General features: G+C 32.8%; 1 protein-coding gene across 1 annotated transcript; it reads left to right on the forward strand.

Moving 5' to 3' along the window:
- Positions 1–2190: 2190 nt before the first annotated feature.
- LOC148601649 (uncharacterized) lies at positions 2191–4378 on the forward strand. The gene is made up of 2 exons (XM_088555761.1): positions 2191–2307; positions 2747–4378. Exons 1-2 carry the CDS (start codon positions 2204–2206, stop codon positions 3432–3434), a joined length of 792 nt encoding a protein of 263 aa, XP_088411887.1. The 5' UTR covers positions 2191–2203; the 3' UTR covers positions 3435–4378.
- The last annotated feature ends 10271 nt before the right edge of the window (positions 4379–14649 follow it).

Consider the following 14649-nt stretch of genomic DNA (forward strand, 5'->3'; position numbering starts at 1 on the left):
ACTCTTGATATTTCATGTAACTGGTACTCATGGTCGACATCCAATCGTCTGACTCATGTCAAAGCTCATTAGCAATATTTGGACATATGCGTTATCGATATTCTACCAATACGCCAGTACTTGACCTCTTTATTGTCTAAAAATAAAGTAGACATTGTTATCCATTTAATTATTTTATTTTTGTCATTTGTATTTTTTTTTAATGTTTTAGTATGAGCTCGATATCCTTTAAATATTAAACAAGGAAACGCACATGTAGGATTTCCTGAAGTGGACATTATTTTGGATATTTATAGGTTATACATTCCCCTACTCTTAAGACAGACGACATCCTGTTTCGCCATTTTTTTTTTTACTGCAAGACATATATTATATCTTATATTAATACATTTGAATTGTGACTTTAAAAATTGAATTGACTGTGCTCAGTTATCATAACTTTTATGTATTACATTACATTAAACATTTGTAAAGGTAGTTTTCTTTTCCTTTTCTTTTTCTTTTTTTTTTCTTTTTATTTTTTTCTTTATCACAAGACGCTTTTCTTTTACTTATTTGTCTTTATCACATGCCGCTTTTCTTTTTCTTTTTCTTATCTTTATAACAATATGTTCAACATCCGTTAAGGACCGAGATCAAGTGTACGTTTGATATTCAATGTTCAATATTCGACATTCCAACTTTTCAATATCAAACTGAATGTCAAACGGTGACATTTGGAAAGCCCTACGGCTCTCGGGCTGATATCATGACCTAGGGCTGATAATAGGTGTAATATGAAAAATGCCATGTTATACTCTATAATCATCAAAAAACATTATTTCATATTATGTTTAAAACACTGCCAGCTCCTTACAGAGACTGTCACTGAAAGGGAACATTTAACTAAGTCTTAACACTGCAATGAACCATGTATTGCTGTAACTTCATTTTCAAGAATATATTTTTGCTTTCATTTTTGTCGTTCTACTTTGAGGTTTTGCTCTTTACAAAACGAAATGAAAATCACAAGATTTGGTTTTAGGTTTTATTATTTTTTTTTAAATAATTTAAATTTATACAGTTATGGCTACACTTTTCGATATATATATAGAAGCAGTCAAATTTGCATGATAAAAATAATTTGAAAAATTGCTTTTTTTATCGTCATTAAAAACATCATTTGTGTATATTTGCAATTATCATGACATCACTTAAATATGACGAGGATCATATTTAAGTGAACAGAGGTGAACATTCTGTCATTTGAGCAGGCATTGCCTATTTTAAAAGGTAAGTTTGTTTGTTTATTCAGCAGCTGTTAGGATATGCTATATTTTGTTTGTAATTGTACAAGAAAGAAAAAGCCCTGGTTGTTTTGAGTTGAAATCACAATTCAAATTGTAAATTAAAAAACATAAGCCATTTTTTGCGCGTATATTCGATTCGATAAATTCTAACATCTGGAACTTTTGCAGAAGTCCCAACATCGTCTAACGTTGTATGACGTCTTCTTAATTCAAAAGAATAGCTGTATGGTTTTGGTTGATGCAAGTTCAGGGAGTTTCTTTAATCACGAAATTAAATGAATAAGAAAAGAGATCAAACACTATCAGAAAAGAACAGCAAATCTTTTACACTCTCGGTTAGAAAACGACCTGAATTTTACTTTTTTTTTGTCTGAGATCTTTCAGTCTGTTAAGCTGTGTGCGATTCTTTATTTCCCTCAGTGTGTAAAATCTAAAAGAGTAATCAAGGGGACCAAGGTTATAGCGGTAATCAAAAGAACGCTATCTAGGGACAAAGACCAGACATGGAATACAGACATACACAACAGAGAACATTAAGTAACTAAAATCATACATGCAAAGTAACAAAGATCTAAAATTTGGCATGAAATAAATATCACATCATCTTAATTTATTAATATTTTTATATGATAAGAAAAGAGCAAGGGGCATTTGTCTATACTTAAATGGTCATTACTAACACGGATACTCTTGTGATTCAGATCCATTTAAATGGGCTTTCTGAATTGATTGTTGTTATATATATATATATATATGTGTGTGTGTGTGTGTGTGTGTGTGTGTGTGTGTGTGTGTGTGTCTCAGAATGTGACGACTCTATTTGCTACACTGCTCCATCGGATCAAATTGATACAGGGAAGATATATAAACGTATATATATATATTTGTTTTATTCAGAGTTTTTATTTCTAATAATGGCAAGTAGATTCCTGACTAGTCAATGGAGGGGACTTTCCAAAACCTTCAACGTAACGGCAAACGACTTACTTTCAAAAGGAACGTTTTCATCCGTATCTGGGTAAGTAAATCGTACGCAGAAATAAGTAGAGCAGAATAAGTAGACTTTCTACCATTTTTAAAAGTTTGGGAAGTGTTTTCTTCACTATTAATGAAAATTTAATAAATCTTATAAACGTTTAACGATACTTTACAAAAATGTATGTCAAATAACTATGTGCTGAAAAAGACAACTATATGAATGTCGTTGATCATTTACTTTTTGCTCGAAGTTTGACAGATTTTAAATTAGTAACAAGATGAAAACATGTACATCCCGAGCTATAATACCAAAAAGAACTGTCAACTGCAAACGTTGGTTAATGAATGATAGAATTAAATACAAACTTTTAATGACAGTGGTGTTCCACTGAATGTGGGCAAATATCAAAAGTTTCTTAAACCTGAGGAACACCTCCCTTACTTTTGAGGCAACTCCTTATGTTTCGTATTTTTGTAAGTGACAAGTTTTGCCTGAATGGACCTACCAAACTCAATGAAGACCAAATGATTACAGCAGTGACGAAGCAACACAACATGGATAAGCAGCTATTCGGGAAATGCACTAAAGATCAGTTTACGACACCGCCATTCGGGAAATGCACTAAAGAACAGTTTACAACACCACAATTCGGGAAATGCACTAAAGATCAGTTTACGACACTGCAATTTGGGAAATGCACTAAAGATCAGTTTACGACACCGCAATTTGGGAAATGCACTAAAGAGCAATTTACGACATCGCAATTCGGGAAATGCACTAAAGATCAGTTTACGACACTGCAATTCGGGAAATGCACTAAAGATCAGTTTACGACACCGCAGTTCGGGAAATGCACTAAAGAGCAATTTACGACACCGCAGTTCGGGAAATGCACTAAAGATCAGTTTTCGACACCGCAATTTGGGAAATGCACTAAAGATCAGTTTACGACACTGCAATTCGGGAAATGCACTAAAGATCAGTTTACGACACCGCAATTTGGGAAATGCACTAAGGAGCAATTTACGACAGCGCAATTCGGGAAATGCACTAAAGAACAGCTCGCAAACCTCATGGCTGTAGCAGTTTTAACAAAAGAAATGGTCGGAGACGGTCTACAGGCAATGGCTTTGAACAGCTTTGGTGAAAAGTACTCTGCTGTCTAACCAATGAAGACAGATGGTACCATTAGTTTTGTGATGATTTGATTATTACTTAAAGTCTTAGTATGTAGCTTTCTATTCCTCTTTTCCTTCATTCTGAATATACAGATACATATATATGCATGTATAACCTAAGAACATATTTTGAGGCAAATACTTGTACCAAAGTATATCTTTTCAAGATTGATCTTTTGAATTTTGCTCCAAATATCGGCAAACAAGCCGAAGCATTAAAAAAACAGAAAGACACTTCAGAAACATTAGAATATATGTACATACCTTTATCGAAAAAAAACAGAAACCAAGGAAAGAAAATCAACACAATACATTCGAAAACTGAAGATATGGAAAATAAAACATCACACAAAAACACTCAGTTTTATATGAGTTTCACACAAATACAAGTGACTTCAAGTACTAAGGAATGGTATGTGGGTCCTATGTCGACAGAAGCATTCGTTAAATTCTCCTTATTGCTTCAAAGTGATTTCCAGTTAAGAAAGTGTCAATGGAAAATCAGACAGTGGGTGACACTTGCCGTTATTTTTCTGACACATTTCATTTTTTTGAAATAACAAACTCGTGTGTCTTTTTTATTTTTTTTTTATTTTGGATTGTAATTTACTGAAATGATTAGAATGAAATAATTTACATAGAAAGCTTCTAATGATGGGATATTATTGTCTGCTATCTTCATAATTCGGTTGATTTATTGAAAATAGTTTGAGTCATCCACTTCTGATTCAGCAAAGTAATTGTCTGACTTTATATTGACTGGCGGAGTACCAGTTTCATGGAAGATGTCTGGTTTTCAAAATGGGGATGCAGTCTCTAAAACTATTTCGCGTTAGAACTGAGACATCAGTGTCTTAAGAAGCTGAGAATATCATCATTACAATAACAATTTATTCAAACATTGCTTTGTCAACAAATTTTCCTTTGTTTACTATTGATACTTCTTCCTATACATTATTGTCTTTTCATGGTTTTAACATTTACTTGCAATAAAGCATAAGAACTTATGTCTTCATTAGTTTATAATATCTTAAAAGATGTCAATATGGCGTCAACATGAAAGGTTAGTTTGTAAGTATCGGCAAAACTGCATGCATACCGAAGCATCAGTTGTGGTTAAATTCAACGTTAATTGACGTCAAAACCCTAATACATGGTCTAAATGTGAACGCTTGGTACAAGGAAGAATTGCATAGAAAATGTAAAGAACTGAATAAAAAGGGTTACACATTAAAAATGAAAATAAGGAAAACAAAACGTCCCACATCAAACCAATGCACTACCAATATGAACTCCTATCAACACCGGATTAATATTAAGTACTCATGATAGCATTTACTGCTCTACCAGCTGCACCCTTCATATTGCAAAAATTAGTATAATCCGGAAATAGTCTAGCAACAATAATACAGCCCCAACAAAGAGGTTCCGTCAAAACAATTCCCACTAGGCCGATATCAATCAATTCAACAAAGTATCATGATGTTCACAAAAGTAACAATGCAAAAATGGTGGAAAATTATCCAGAAAGACAAATTCAATTAAGAAAATAACAAATCGCAATTGAACATGGGATACTACCAAATGTATAATCAAACTTGAGGGAATTTGGTCTTGAACTTTATATAACGTAGCAATACATCATGGAATATAATTAACATCGTGCCAAAATTTTCTCAAAGTTTTACAGAAAATGAAATATCTCTGTGTAATTTCAATGCCTTCAAACATTGGTACAGTAATACGATTTATAATTGTAATTGAATTATTTGACCTAACTCCTTTGACTTTTTCTCAAAAAGTTCTGTCAAATGAGCAAGATCTCTGTAGTTAGTACTTGTCAAGTTTGGTATGTATTAAGCCCGGTCATGTTGAATAGAATTGAAGATATTGCTTTCATACTGTGAGATAAAAGCTTCATATCGGTCTATCAAATTGTGATGTAGACAGTAAATCTTCTGTAGTGATGATATTAACAATCAAGTAACGGTGACAATAGACCAAGAAATCGATATTGGTTTTTGCATCGTTTCAATCCAAAAACAAACTTGAGATAAGAGACACTTCAGATACTGAATGGTCTGTCTTCTGTCTTGCACCACTAACAGTGATCGAGGAAGACGTTTGACACGTACCTAAACTATAAGACAAACTTGATAACTTTTTGTTTTTTGTATATCTACAACAGCGCATGCGTATACTTATATGTTCAAATTTCGTAAAAAAAAATGATGCATTAAATATATTCACTTGAGGAGAAGTCCCCGCCACATCGAGTTTTGACATCTTGAAACGTTGCTCAATTTTATAAAACCGTTTGAAATCACATCATCGAATATGCTCACTTGGTGCAATCCGAGAAAATTGACAACCGCGAAAATTAATACGTTAACAATATGTTTTAATTATAATGATCACAATGTGACTATACGAACGACGACGAACATATACATGTATATGGTAGGTTATTTTAATTTGAATTTTCGGTGTTTATTCCGAGAGATTGTGTAGAATAAGTCATTATTTCAATAGTTCCTACTCATCTCAAGAAACAGATCTGGAAATATCTGCAAAGTACAATGCATGTTGCAGTGCATATGCCTGTTTTAGGATACGTTATGCAACTGAAGAGATTACTTTTAGAAACACGTGTAAATTGCAGCATACCGAAAATTCCTATATTTAATCTTAAAGTTGGTATATATTTTTTTTGTATACTAAACCAAGTGCTGTTAGAAATGGGTTCCATTAAAACTAAGGTCTATAAAAACCTACCTAATTTCAACGTCATATCAAAATTGACATTTTGTTACTCGTGAAAGTACGGTCAATGCATCTTGATTGCTCAATTAGAGCATTTGAACTTCAAAGAAATATTCAAATAATATTGACATTTGTGCACCGATGAATACTGCAAAACTGACTTGGCTCATTTATAAGAAACTACGTAGTCATTTACTTAAATTTGACACTGCATGTAACATCACCGACTTCAGAAGATAAGACATTTACAAATGTATCATTATGATTTTAAACGAAATTGTAAGAGATGGTTAGTTATACTTATATAATTGCAATTGCCTTACAGCAAATACAACCTAAGCCAAACAAAATGTACATTTTTATAATCTTGATCCTCGATTTTAAAGAAGTTCGTGTCAGTCGTTTCTCTGTGTATACGTTTTGTGTTGCACCTTTTACTCTTCAAGCAATGTTATTTTGCTTTGACAGAGTAATCAAGGGAACCAAAATCCTAGCCGAAAACAAAAGAATGTAATGAAGGGACAAAGATCAGACACGGAAAACAGACAAACACAACAAAGAACACTGTAACTAAAATAGTACATACAAAATAACAAAAGTAAATGAGCAACTCGGATTCCACTATAAAATGGGAGCAAGGAGCTGGAGCACAGATTTCCTTTCGTTTACTCGGTGTAGCTACTTCTTCAAATACAGTCATTGATGTTTTAGAGGCACGTATTTAACCTTTACTTGCAACAAGATGAACAAGCATACGTACTCTGCTACATGTATGTAAATCAATCAAACGCACCGTACCGTTCTACTATTACATTTAAGTCAACGGGGTCAAATAATGATGATATCAAGTCTGTTTATTTATCGACATTTTTTTTCACCTTTACAAAAAATCATATCTGCCGTGTATTTTTCGCTGACTTAAACTATACATATAAGTATTTATTCTCAATTTTGTAAACTCTTCAATCATTCAGATACAAAATTATATGTCGTGGAAAAGCAGTAAAAATGCGTACATTTTTTGTTACAGTCTTTCTTTTAAAATTTGTATTTGTTTGTGTTTGTTCTTGAATGTGTAGGTGTTCGTTATGGGAAACAGTTCAAACCATTAACAATATAATTATTGCAAAAAATTGAATAATACGCGATACCCACCAGGCTACTACAATACACTACGCACACGGCTACACGGCATTTTTACTGTTCAACGAATCGTACATTTCAGCACCTGCATAAACAGTGTCAGCTTAATTTTGGGTTTATTTTGTATTTTGTACATGTATTGACATTTAACTTCTGAATGTTATTCTTCTATATAGATCAAACTTAAGTCTGAAGAAATCATCCTGCCGTTGAAAGTCATTTAGATTATGTAATGTAGAGATATTTCTACCGTTGTTAAGAAAATTAGTGCCTCACACAGTTCGCTGACGGCTAAGTCTTATTTAATTAAAACATTCATATTTAAGGACAAATTCAAACCTCCCTCTTATGTGCCCTTGTCAAGGTTTCTCCCGTTTTATGTGAATCGTAAAATCGTAATATATTATTCTATTCTTGTAAAAACAGAACGCCATGCAAATAAAAAATTCGACAAGCTTGCCATGAGACAAGTTTGGTAAGGAGATCTCCAGCTATATATTTTTCGATGTTTAACACCTGCCGATATATAGTTTTAATATTGTAGAGAGGAGCAGAGCGGATCCACAATTTCAGGTCAATGGGCTTAAATATAATCAAAAGCCGAGAGAAGCGAGGCAAGAAACTTTTGGATATGAAATCAAGATTTTCTGCTAGTATATATATATATATATATATCAAAGACAAAGGTGTTTTAAATTAGTTTAGATCGGATTGACTGCAAACTTTTAAGCTGATAATTCCTTTTTTTCTTCTTTTTTTTTCAGTCCTTTCACTTACAAATTTAAGTTCCTGTTTTTTTTGTTTTGTTTTTTTTCGTGTTGCAACTTTGTCTTCATCTTCGTGTCTAGTTTTCTAAATATACTTGTTATCGTCATTATCTTTTATTGAGTAGCACTCCACATAAGAATCATGCAAAATGTGATTCATGGTTGGAAAGCCTGCATATTGTTATTTTTGATATTTTGTTTAATATGTCATAGTAAACAGAAAGTAACACGTGGTTTTTCATACAACCCATGTTCATAGGTGATAAAAATCACATAGAATGCACTGTAGATTTCAAAAAAGGGAGATAACTCTATAAATGATCCTAGATTAAGATAGAATCTATTGGATTTTCAATGTTGATTATCTTCTAAGAGCAGGCAGATATGAATGAATGATTACACATTGCACAATATGGACCCATAAAACAACTTTTAATTAAAATTACAAAAATTTAAATACGTAACCTTTTTGGGGTGTATCACGTTTTTTCAGATTTTGCCTGATTCTTACAAAGACAACTACTTACGACCTTGCATAACAAACTTTCCATCAACACACAGTGTTTTTTTTTTTTTGGTTCTTTTTGAAACCTTGAAAGTAGATTCAGAGCAGCTTATATTGCAGGCTTTGTGTTTTTTGTCACTTAGTATTTCTAATTTAAAACAAAAAGATGGTACAGCACATTTTACTACTGAAGATTACAATGATCTGTTATGAATTTTTTTTTAAAATACTAACTTAAGTTGGTTTGAATATATGTCAGTTAGGTCATGAAAATTCAAAATTTGTTCATATTTGATGAATTTCTGATAACATGAAATTTAATTTTGTGAAGATGTGTCTACATATATAATTCTTTTTGAAATTGCCTTTGAGCCGTATTGGAAGTGTAATTCAGTAGTCTGGTGCGTTCTTTGTCCCCGATCATAAATGTCATTATTGTGTTCTGACTAGCAATGGTCGCCTTCCTTTAAGAATTTATCTTAACAACAGTTTTCAAACATTTGATATGGAAAACCTGGTTGAAAATTGAAAAAGCAGTTACAATTGGGTTTTGTAGTGAATTGACAAAACGACAAAGATTTCCGTTTTCCTGCTGGTCGGCTGCGAAATATTTATTTTTAGTTAACAAAATATCTCATTAACTTGGTAAGATGTGTAATAAAGTATATAAGATATCTCATTAAGTTAATGATCTCTCATAAACTTAAAAAGATATCTTATATACTTTTTGAGATATCTTTAATTTGAATATCTTATATACTTTTTGAGATATCTTTTAATTTGAATATTGTATTAATCTAATATGCTTTATAAAATATTTAAAAAAAAAAGAAAATATCTACTGATTTATATAAGATATCTTCAATCTTAAATAAATATAAATATGGCGCGCTACATCGATAACTCAATACTTTATATGATATGTTAAATAATACATGACATTTATAATATATGTATATCTATATATGATATCTGAAGTCATTATAATAAAATAGCATATAATGCATATGATAAATAAAAATTAAAAACTGCCTTTTTAACCTAGAAAAGTCTCAGCTGACAACGTTGCGCATATAAATCAGAACGGAATCTGCGCAAACAAAGAGGGCAATAGGATGCTAAAGGGTGCTATATTGAAAGAACGCAATCTTATCGCCGCTTTCATTGTAGAAGTATCTTGTATTATGTTTACTCTTAATTACATATCTTATCTTTATATTGTATAAACTGTCACTTCACGTGAACATACATGTAGTTTTGTTCACTGAACTGGTCGCTATGATGGAGGAAACGAAAGAAGCTAGTTCCGCTATTTGTTGCGCATTATAGCTACGGTGCTAATAACGGTGACTGATGAAGGCATCGTTAAGGTAGTAGTTATATACCTGTGGACTGGCATGCACCAATATATGTCTAACATGCACTGGAAAGTGTTGATTTTATCCCAAAAGTATTTTGCTGGGTCAAAGAGTCAGTAAATGCTGTAGGCTGTACAATTATGTATATAGCGTACATATCACTAGGTCACGGATCGACATTAAAACACGTGATAATGCATTAATTTTAATGAATTTAATGAATAAACGTGGTCATATGACAACTTATTTCCTCAATACACTATGACCTATATTTACTGGTTTGACTATGCCCGGGGACTATGTAAACGCTTCGATGCTTTACACTGTCCGTGAGAGACCCCAAACGAGCTCTATGCAAGGACGTTAAGAAACCCCTTATTCCGTCATGTTTTACACATATGAGTGCATACCGGGTCTAACTGTACTGAGTACATATGTTACTATACGAAAATCTAAATTAAACCAAGTATAGGGACAGTCAGTTGATTGTCAGCGTCACTCACATCGTGCTTTTGATTGGCCAACACTGTGTTACGAAATATTTTTTTGGGATTTTAATGTTTTATAACCACAGTCAGTAGAATTATCTTCTAAAAGCAACGATGTTCTAGTTTTATAATGAACGAAATGAAGGATGTAACGGATATACGGAAAGTGCTATCTTGTTCAACTTAATTGTTATAGTGTTATTTAAATGCACTGTGAAAATGGAATCCATCAGATCTGATACGCTCACATGAAAAAAAAATATTTTAAGAAAATTAGCAACTGCGAAAGTTGTTTTTGCTATTTGCGAGCTGGACAAATACACGTTATTCAAATTTACAAAAGCGATAAAGATGATTCCATCGAATATGCATGTTCACCTGTGACAATCCGAGGAAATACGAAACCCCGAAAATTTCATAGTTGTACAGTTTGAAGATAATTATCAGAATATGACCATAAGAACCAATATACATGTAGTGTATGTTTTTTATTCAACATAGTTTTGGTATTACATGTAACTGAATGACACATCTAGTGTAAATTAGTCTTCATTTTATTATTTCCACACTGATCATTACAAACAGATCTGGAAATATCAACTGAAGTGAATTTGTCTGGTTTAGGATAAATCATGCAACTAATGAAATTACTCCTAGAAACAAGTGTAGCGTACCGAAACTTGCTATATTTATATAATTTTAAGATTTAATTTGGTTTACAATCTCCGTGTTTTTTTTATAAATCTGTTTTATTAGAATAAAGGTGTAGAAAAACTTGAGGAACCTAATCGAATTTGATGGACAGAATCATTGAACCCCAAATTTGGAAAGAAAAAAAAACAATCGATGATTTTTAGGCAGAAAATTACACTGAAAAGGACCACAAAAATAAATAGCTGCAGTCATAAAAGATCAATATAAGAAAGATAAAAATATATGTGTAATTTGAGTCTAAACCTAACGAAAATTATGAATTATGCGCATTATGAATGTAAACAAAGACTTCGAAAGAAGAAGTTTTTGCAGGTTTGTTTTTATCCTTAAAAATCTGCACTACTTTGATAAGGAATAAAGATGGTACTAACAAAGCTCGTCTGTTTCTTGAAAGTTAGCTCCAGTTCACCTGTAACAATCAATTATCAAAAACGCGCACATCCTTAGGTGTCATACCACCATTTCTGATCTCCATTACTTTCTGTGTTAAATTCAACTACTTATAAGACTCATAGCAAACTAAACATTAGTACTGTTTTTGCTGGAGGGGTTTCATTATGATGGACACCCTTTACATTAACTCTCATAAAATTATCAACATACGTTACATGTATGTGCCTTTTCAGAAAGAACGGTAAATGGAAAGTAAGCAGGTGCAGAAATCTCTACTTCCGATTTGAAATTTTTGAAATATTTCATTCATTAATTTCACCTAATGTAAATGTCATTATTTTCATTGTTTTATCAAAGGGATTCAATGTGTTAACATTTTTTTTAATAGAACAATTTAATATTACATGTAATACAGACCACTGAAAATCCTGAGAACTTTATATAAAAAAGTATATCCTTACCCAAAACCTCTTTTGTAAGTTGATTATGTTCTTATCATGTTGTAGTGTTACATTTTACTTGAACAAATTGCGTACAGCTCTGCCTAAAAATCAGGCGAGAGCTAATAATGGGTGATTCATGCATATGCATCTCTTAATCCCAAATATTTGTTATTGCAAATTCTTCATTAGGCTCCATAGAATATAGTAAGTGCAAATAAAAGTAGATATCAAAACTTGAAATTTGATTATGTTTTATTACATAAAAGGTGATGGAAAATTTCCCGCCATAATTTATACAATAGAAAAATATTTCGCTATAAGTAGCAGATCCAAGGACATGAACATAGGAAGGGTTGTTTATAGGACATAACAAATGTATTAATACAGTTTCATTGATTATTTTAAAATATGATGAATCACCCCTGCCTGGTGTTTAGGCAGAACAGCATGTAATATACTTAATAACAATATGCTCCCTGAATTGTTATTTGTAAAGAATTTTCTTAAGAATGAAAGAAAAATGACGATGCATAAATTATATTTCTTATTATTTAGTGACAACAAAGGAGTAGAACAGGAACAAAATTCAGAAAACAACAAAGACACAGTATTGTTTTCATTGATTCTTTAGAATTATTGCCCTTGAAAGGTGAAAAATATCTTTTTCAATATCTGGAAAACTATAATAGATAGAAAAAAGTAAGTAAGTCATGCGTAGGATGACGGGTCGCTATTCCGGAACTAGAGTATTTTCACCATCAGTGGAGGATCGTTATATGGCCCATGTATTTCATGTATGATTCAGATTCGTTAAATAAAACTTACAAGAATAAAGCCGCTAATTACAATAAACACGAGAATTCTAAATGTCGAATCGCACGGTGCTATTTTCTGTAGGCGAAGCACATGCCTTCGGCAAGTTATAGTCTTCAAATTCGTTTTTCAAAATACATTAATTATTCGACTGAATATCCACTCCTAATGAAATTCTCGTCTCTTTGATTATTCGCAAACTTTCCTCTGTATCAGCCATAAATATCCTATTCAGCTTGATGCTTTTGGTTCATTTTATTTTACATCTAAATTCCAGACGAAGAAAAATGTCTTCGAATATAACCAATGCGCATTTCTGTTTGTTATAAGTGAAGCATTTCTTAGTAATTATAGTTTTATGTATTATAGCTCTCAGAAGACTTCAAGGCAATTCTGGCTTCCCTTAATGAAAAAATATGAATATTGAATGTCATAACTCAATTAACAGAATTGAATTATCATCTTCTTTCTTAAACAATGTGAACATTCGTATTGATTCAAATTTTAAATCAACTTTTTGCACGATGGAATACAACAAAAAAATAACTGCTGTCACGCATGTGTGACGTTCATTGATAGCTATATTTGTCTCCGTTGAAAGGATGTATTACTTTACTAACAGATTAGTCTTTGCACTAATAAAGTAAAATTCCCTCTTTGAACTCGTGTGGTACATACATATGAATTGATCGTACTGTTCGTTCGCTACGACTTATCACTTTTACTTGAAAAATGAAAACAAAAAACAAAAAACAAAAGCAAAAAAACAAAAAAACAAACAAAAAATCCTTAGAAACTGTGAACGCTGAGTGTATTTGGCAATCTGGGGCTACTTGTAGAAAACAAACTAATTTTAGAAATAAGTATCTGGGGGAAGCCCAGCCGATATATGAAAGATGTAAAAAATGAAAATACATGTGAACTCAAAAACAAAAGAAAAAAGTACATTGTATCTGGGGGAAGCCCATACATAAATTTTGTGTAATCTTAGTACCTGGGGGTACATCCTAAATCTTAGTGTCTGTGGGGAGCCCAGCAGACACGCCTACAACCTTATCTTAGTATCGGGAGGGAGCCCGGCAGGCACGCCTATATCCTAAATCTTAGTGTGTGGGGGGGGGCAGCAGACACGCCTACTAACTTATCTTAGTACCTGGGGGAGCCCGACAGGCACGCCTACTAACTTCTCTTAGTACCTGGGGGAGCCCGGCAGGCACGCCTACGTTCTAAATCTTAGTGTCTGGGGGAGCCCAACGGACACGCCTACAACCTTATCTTAGTATCTGGGGCGAGTCCGGCAGGCACACCTACTGACGTTTGGAAGCTGTGGACTAGATATCTGGGGGGGAGCCCGGCAGATGCCACAACTGATTTCTAAACATTGAGAAAACTTTAAGGAAAGGAAGTAAAAGATAACCTGGGGAGCCCAGCAGGTTAACAACATAAAAACACTTGTGCAATCTGAATTGGGGTTTATAACGGTTGCCCTCAAGAAGATTGCTCCACTGTTTGTATGAATTGTACATTTAAATGTAGGTGCTGTAACCCACTATAGTCAACAATAAACATCGGATGGAAATATTCATTCGATTCGTGTATATACATTTATTATTGTATCTACTGAAGTCCTCATGTATAACAGTTAGATGATCATCGACCTAAAGTTTGAATCAAATGATCTTCGATTCCTGCAGCTGCAGCAGTAGTAGCTGCCCCTATACGAAAAGGAATGGCCCTGTATTTGGAATCATCAATACCTAATGGACATAATGCATGTCTAAAAAGTCAATATACTTGTTTCTACTCAATGGTGCTC

This window comes from Perna viridis, chromosome 12 (assembly GCF_037379345.1).
Source record: "Perna viridis isolate PV_CMFRI_1.1 ecotype Kerala chromosome 12, ASM3737934v1, whole genome shotgun sequence".
Taxonomy (NCBI): Eukaryota; Metazoa; Mollusca; class Bivalvia; order Mytilida; family Mytilidae; genus Perna; species Perna viridis.

Coding starts and splice junctions, on each gene's coding strand:
- LOC148601649 (XM_088555761.1), top strand. CDS start 2,204: ATGGCAAGTAGATTCCTGACTAGTCAATGGAGGGGACTTTCCAAAACC. Junction 2,308..2,746: donor ACGTTTTCATCCGTATCTGG/GTAAGTAAATCG, acceptor TATTTTTGTAAG/TGACAAGTTTTGCCTGAATG.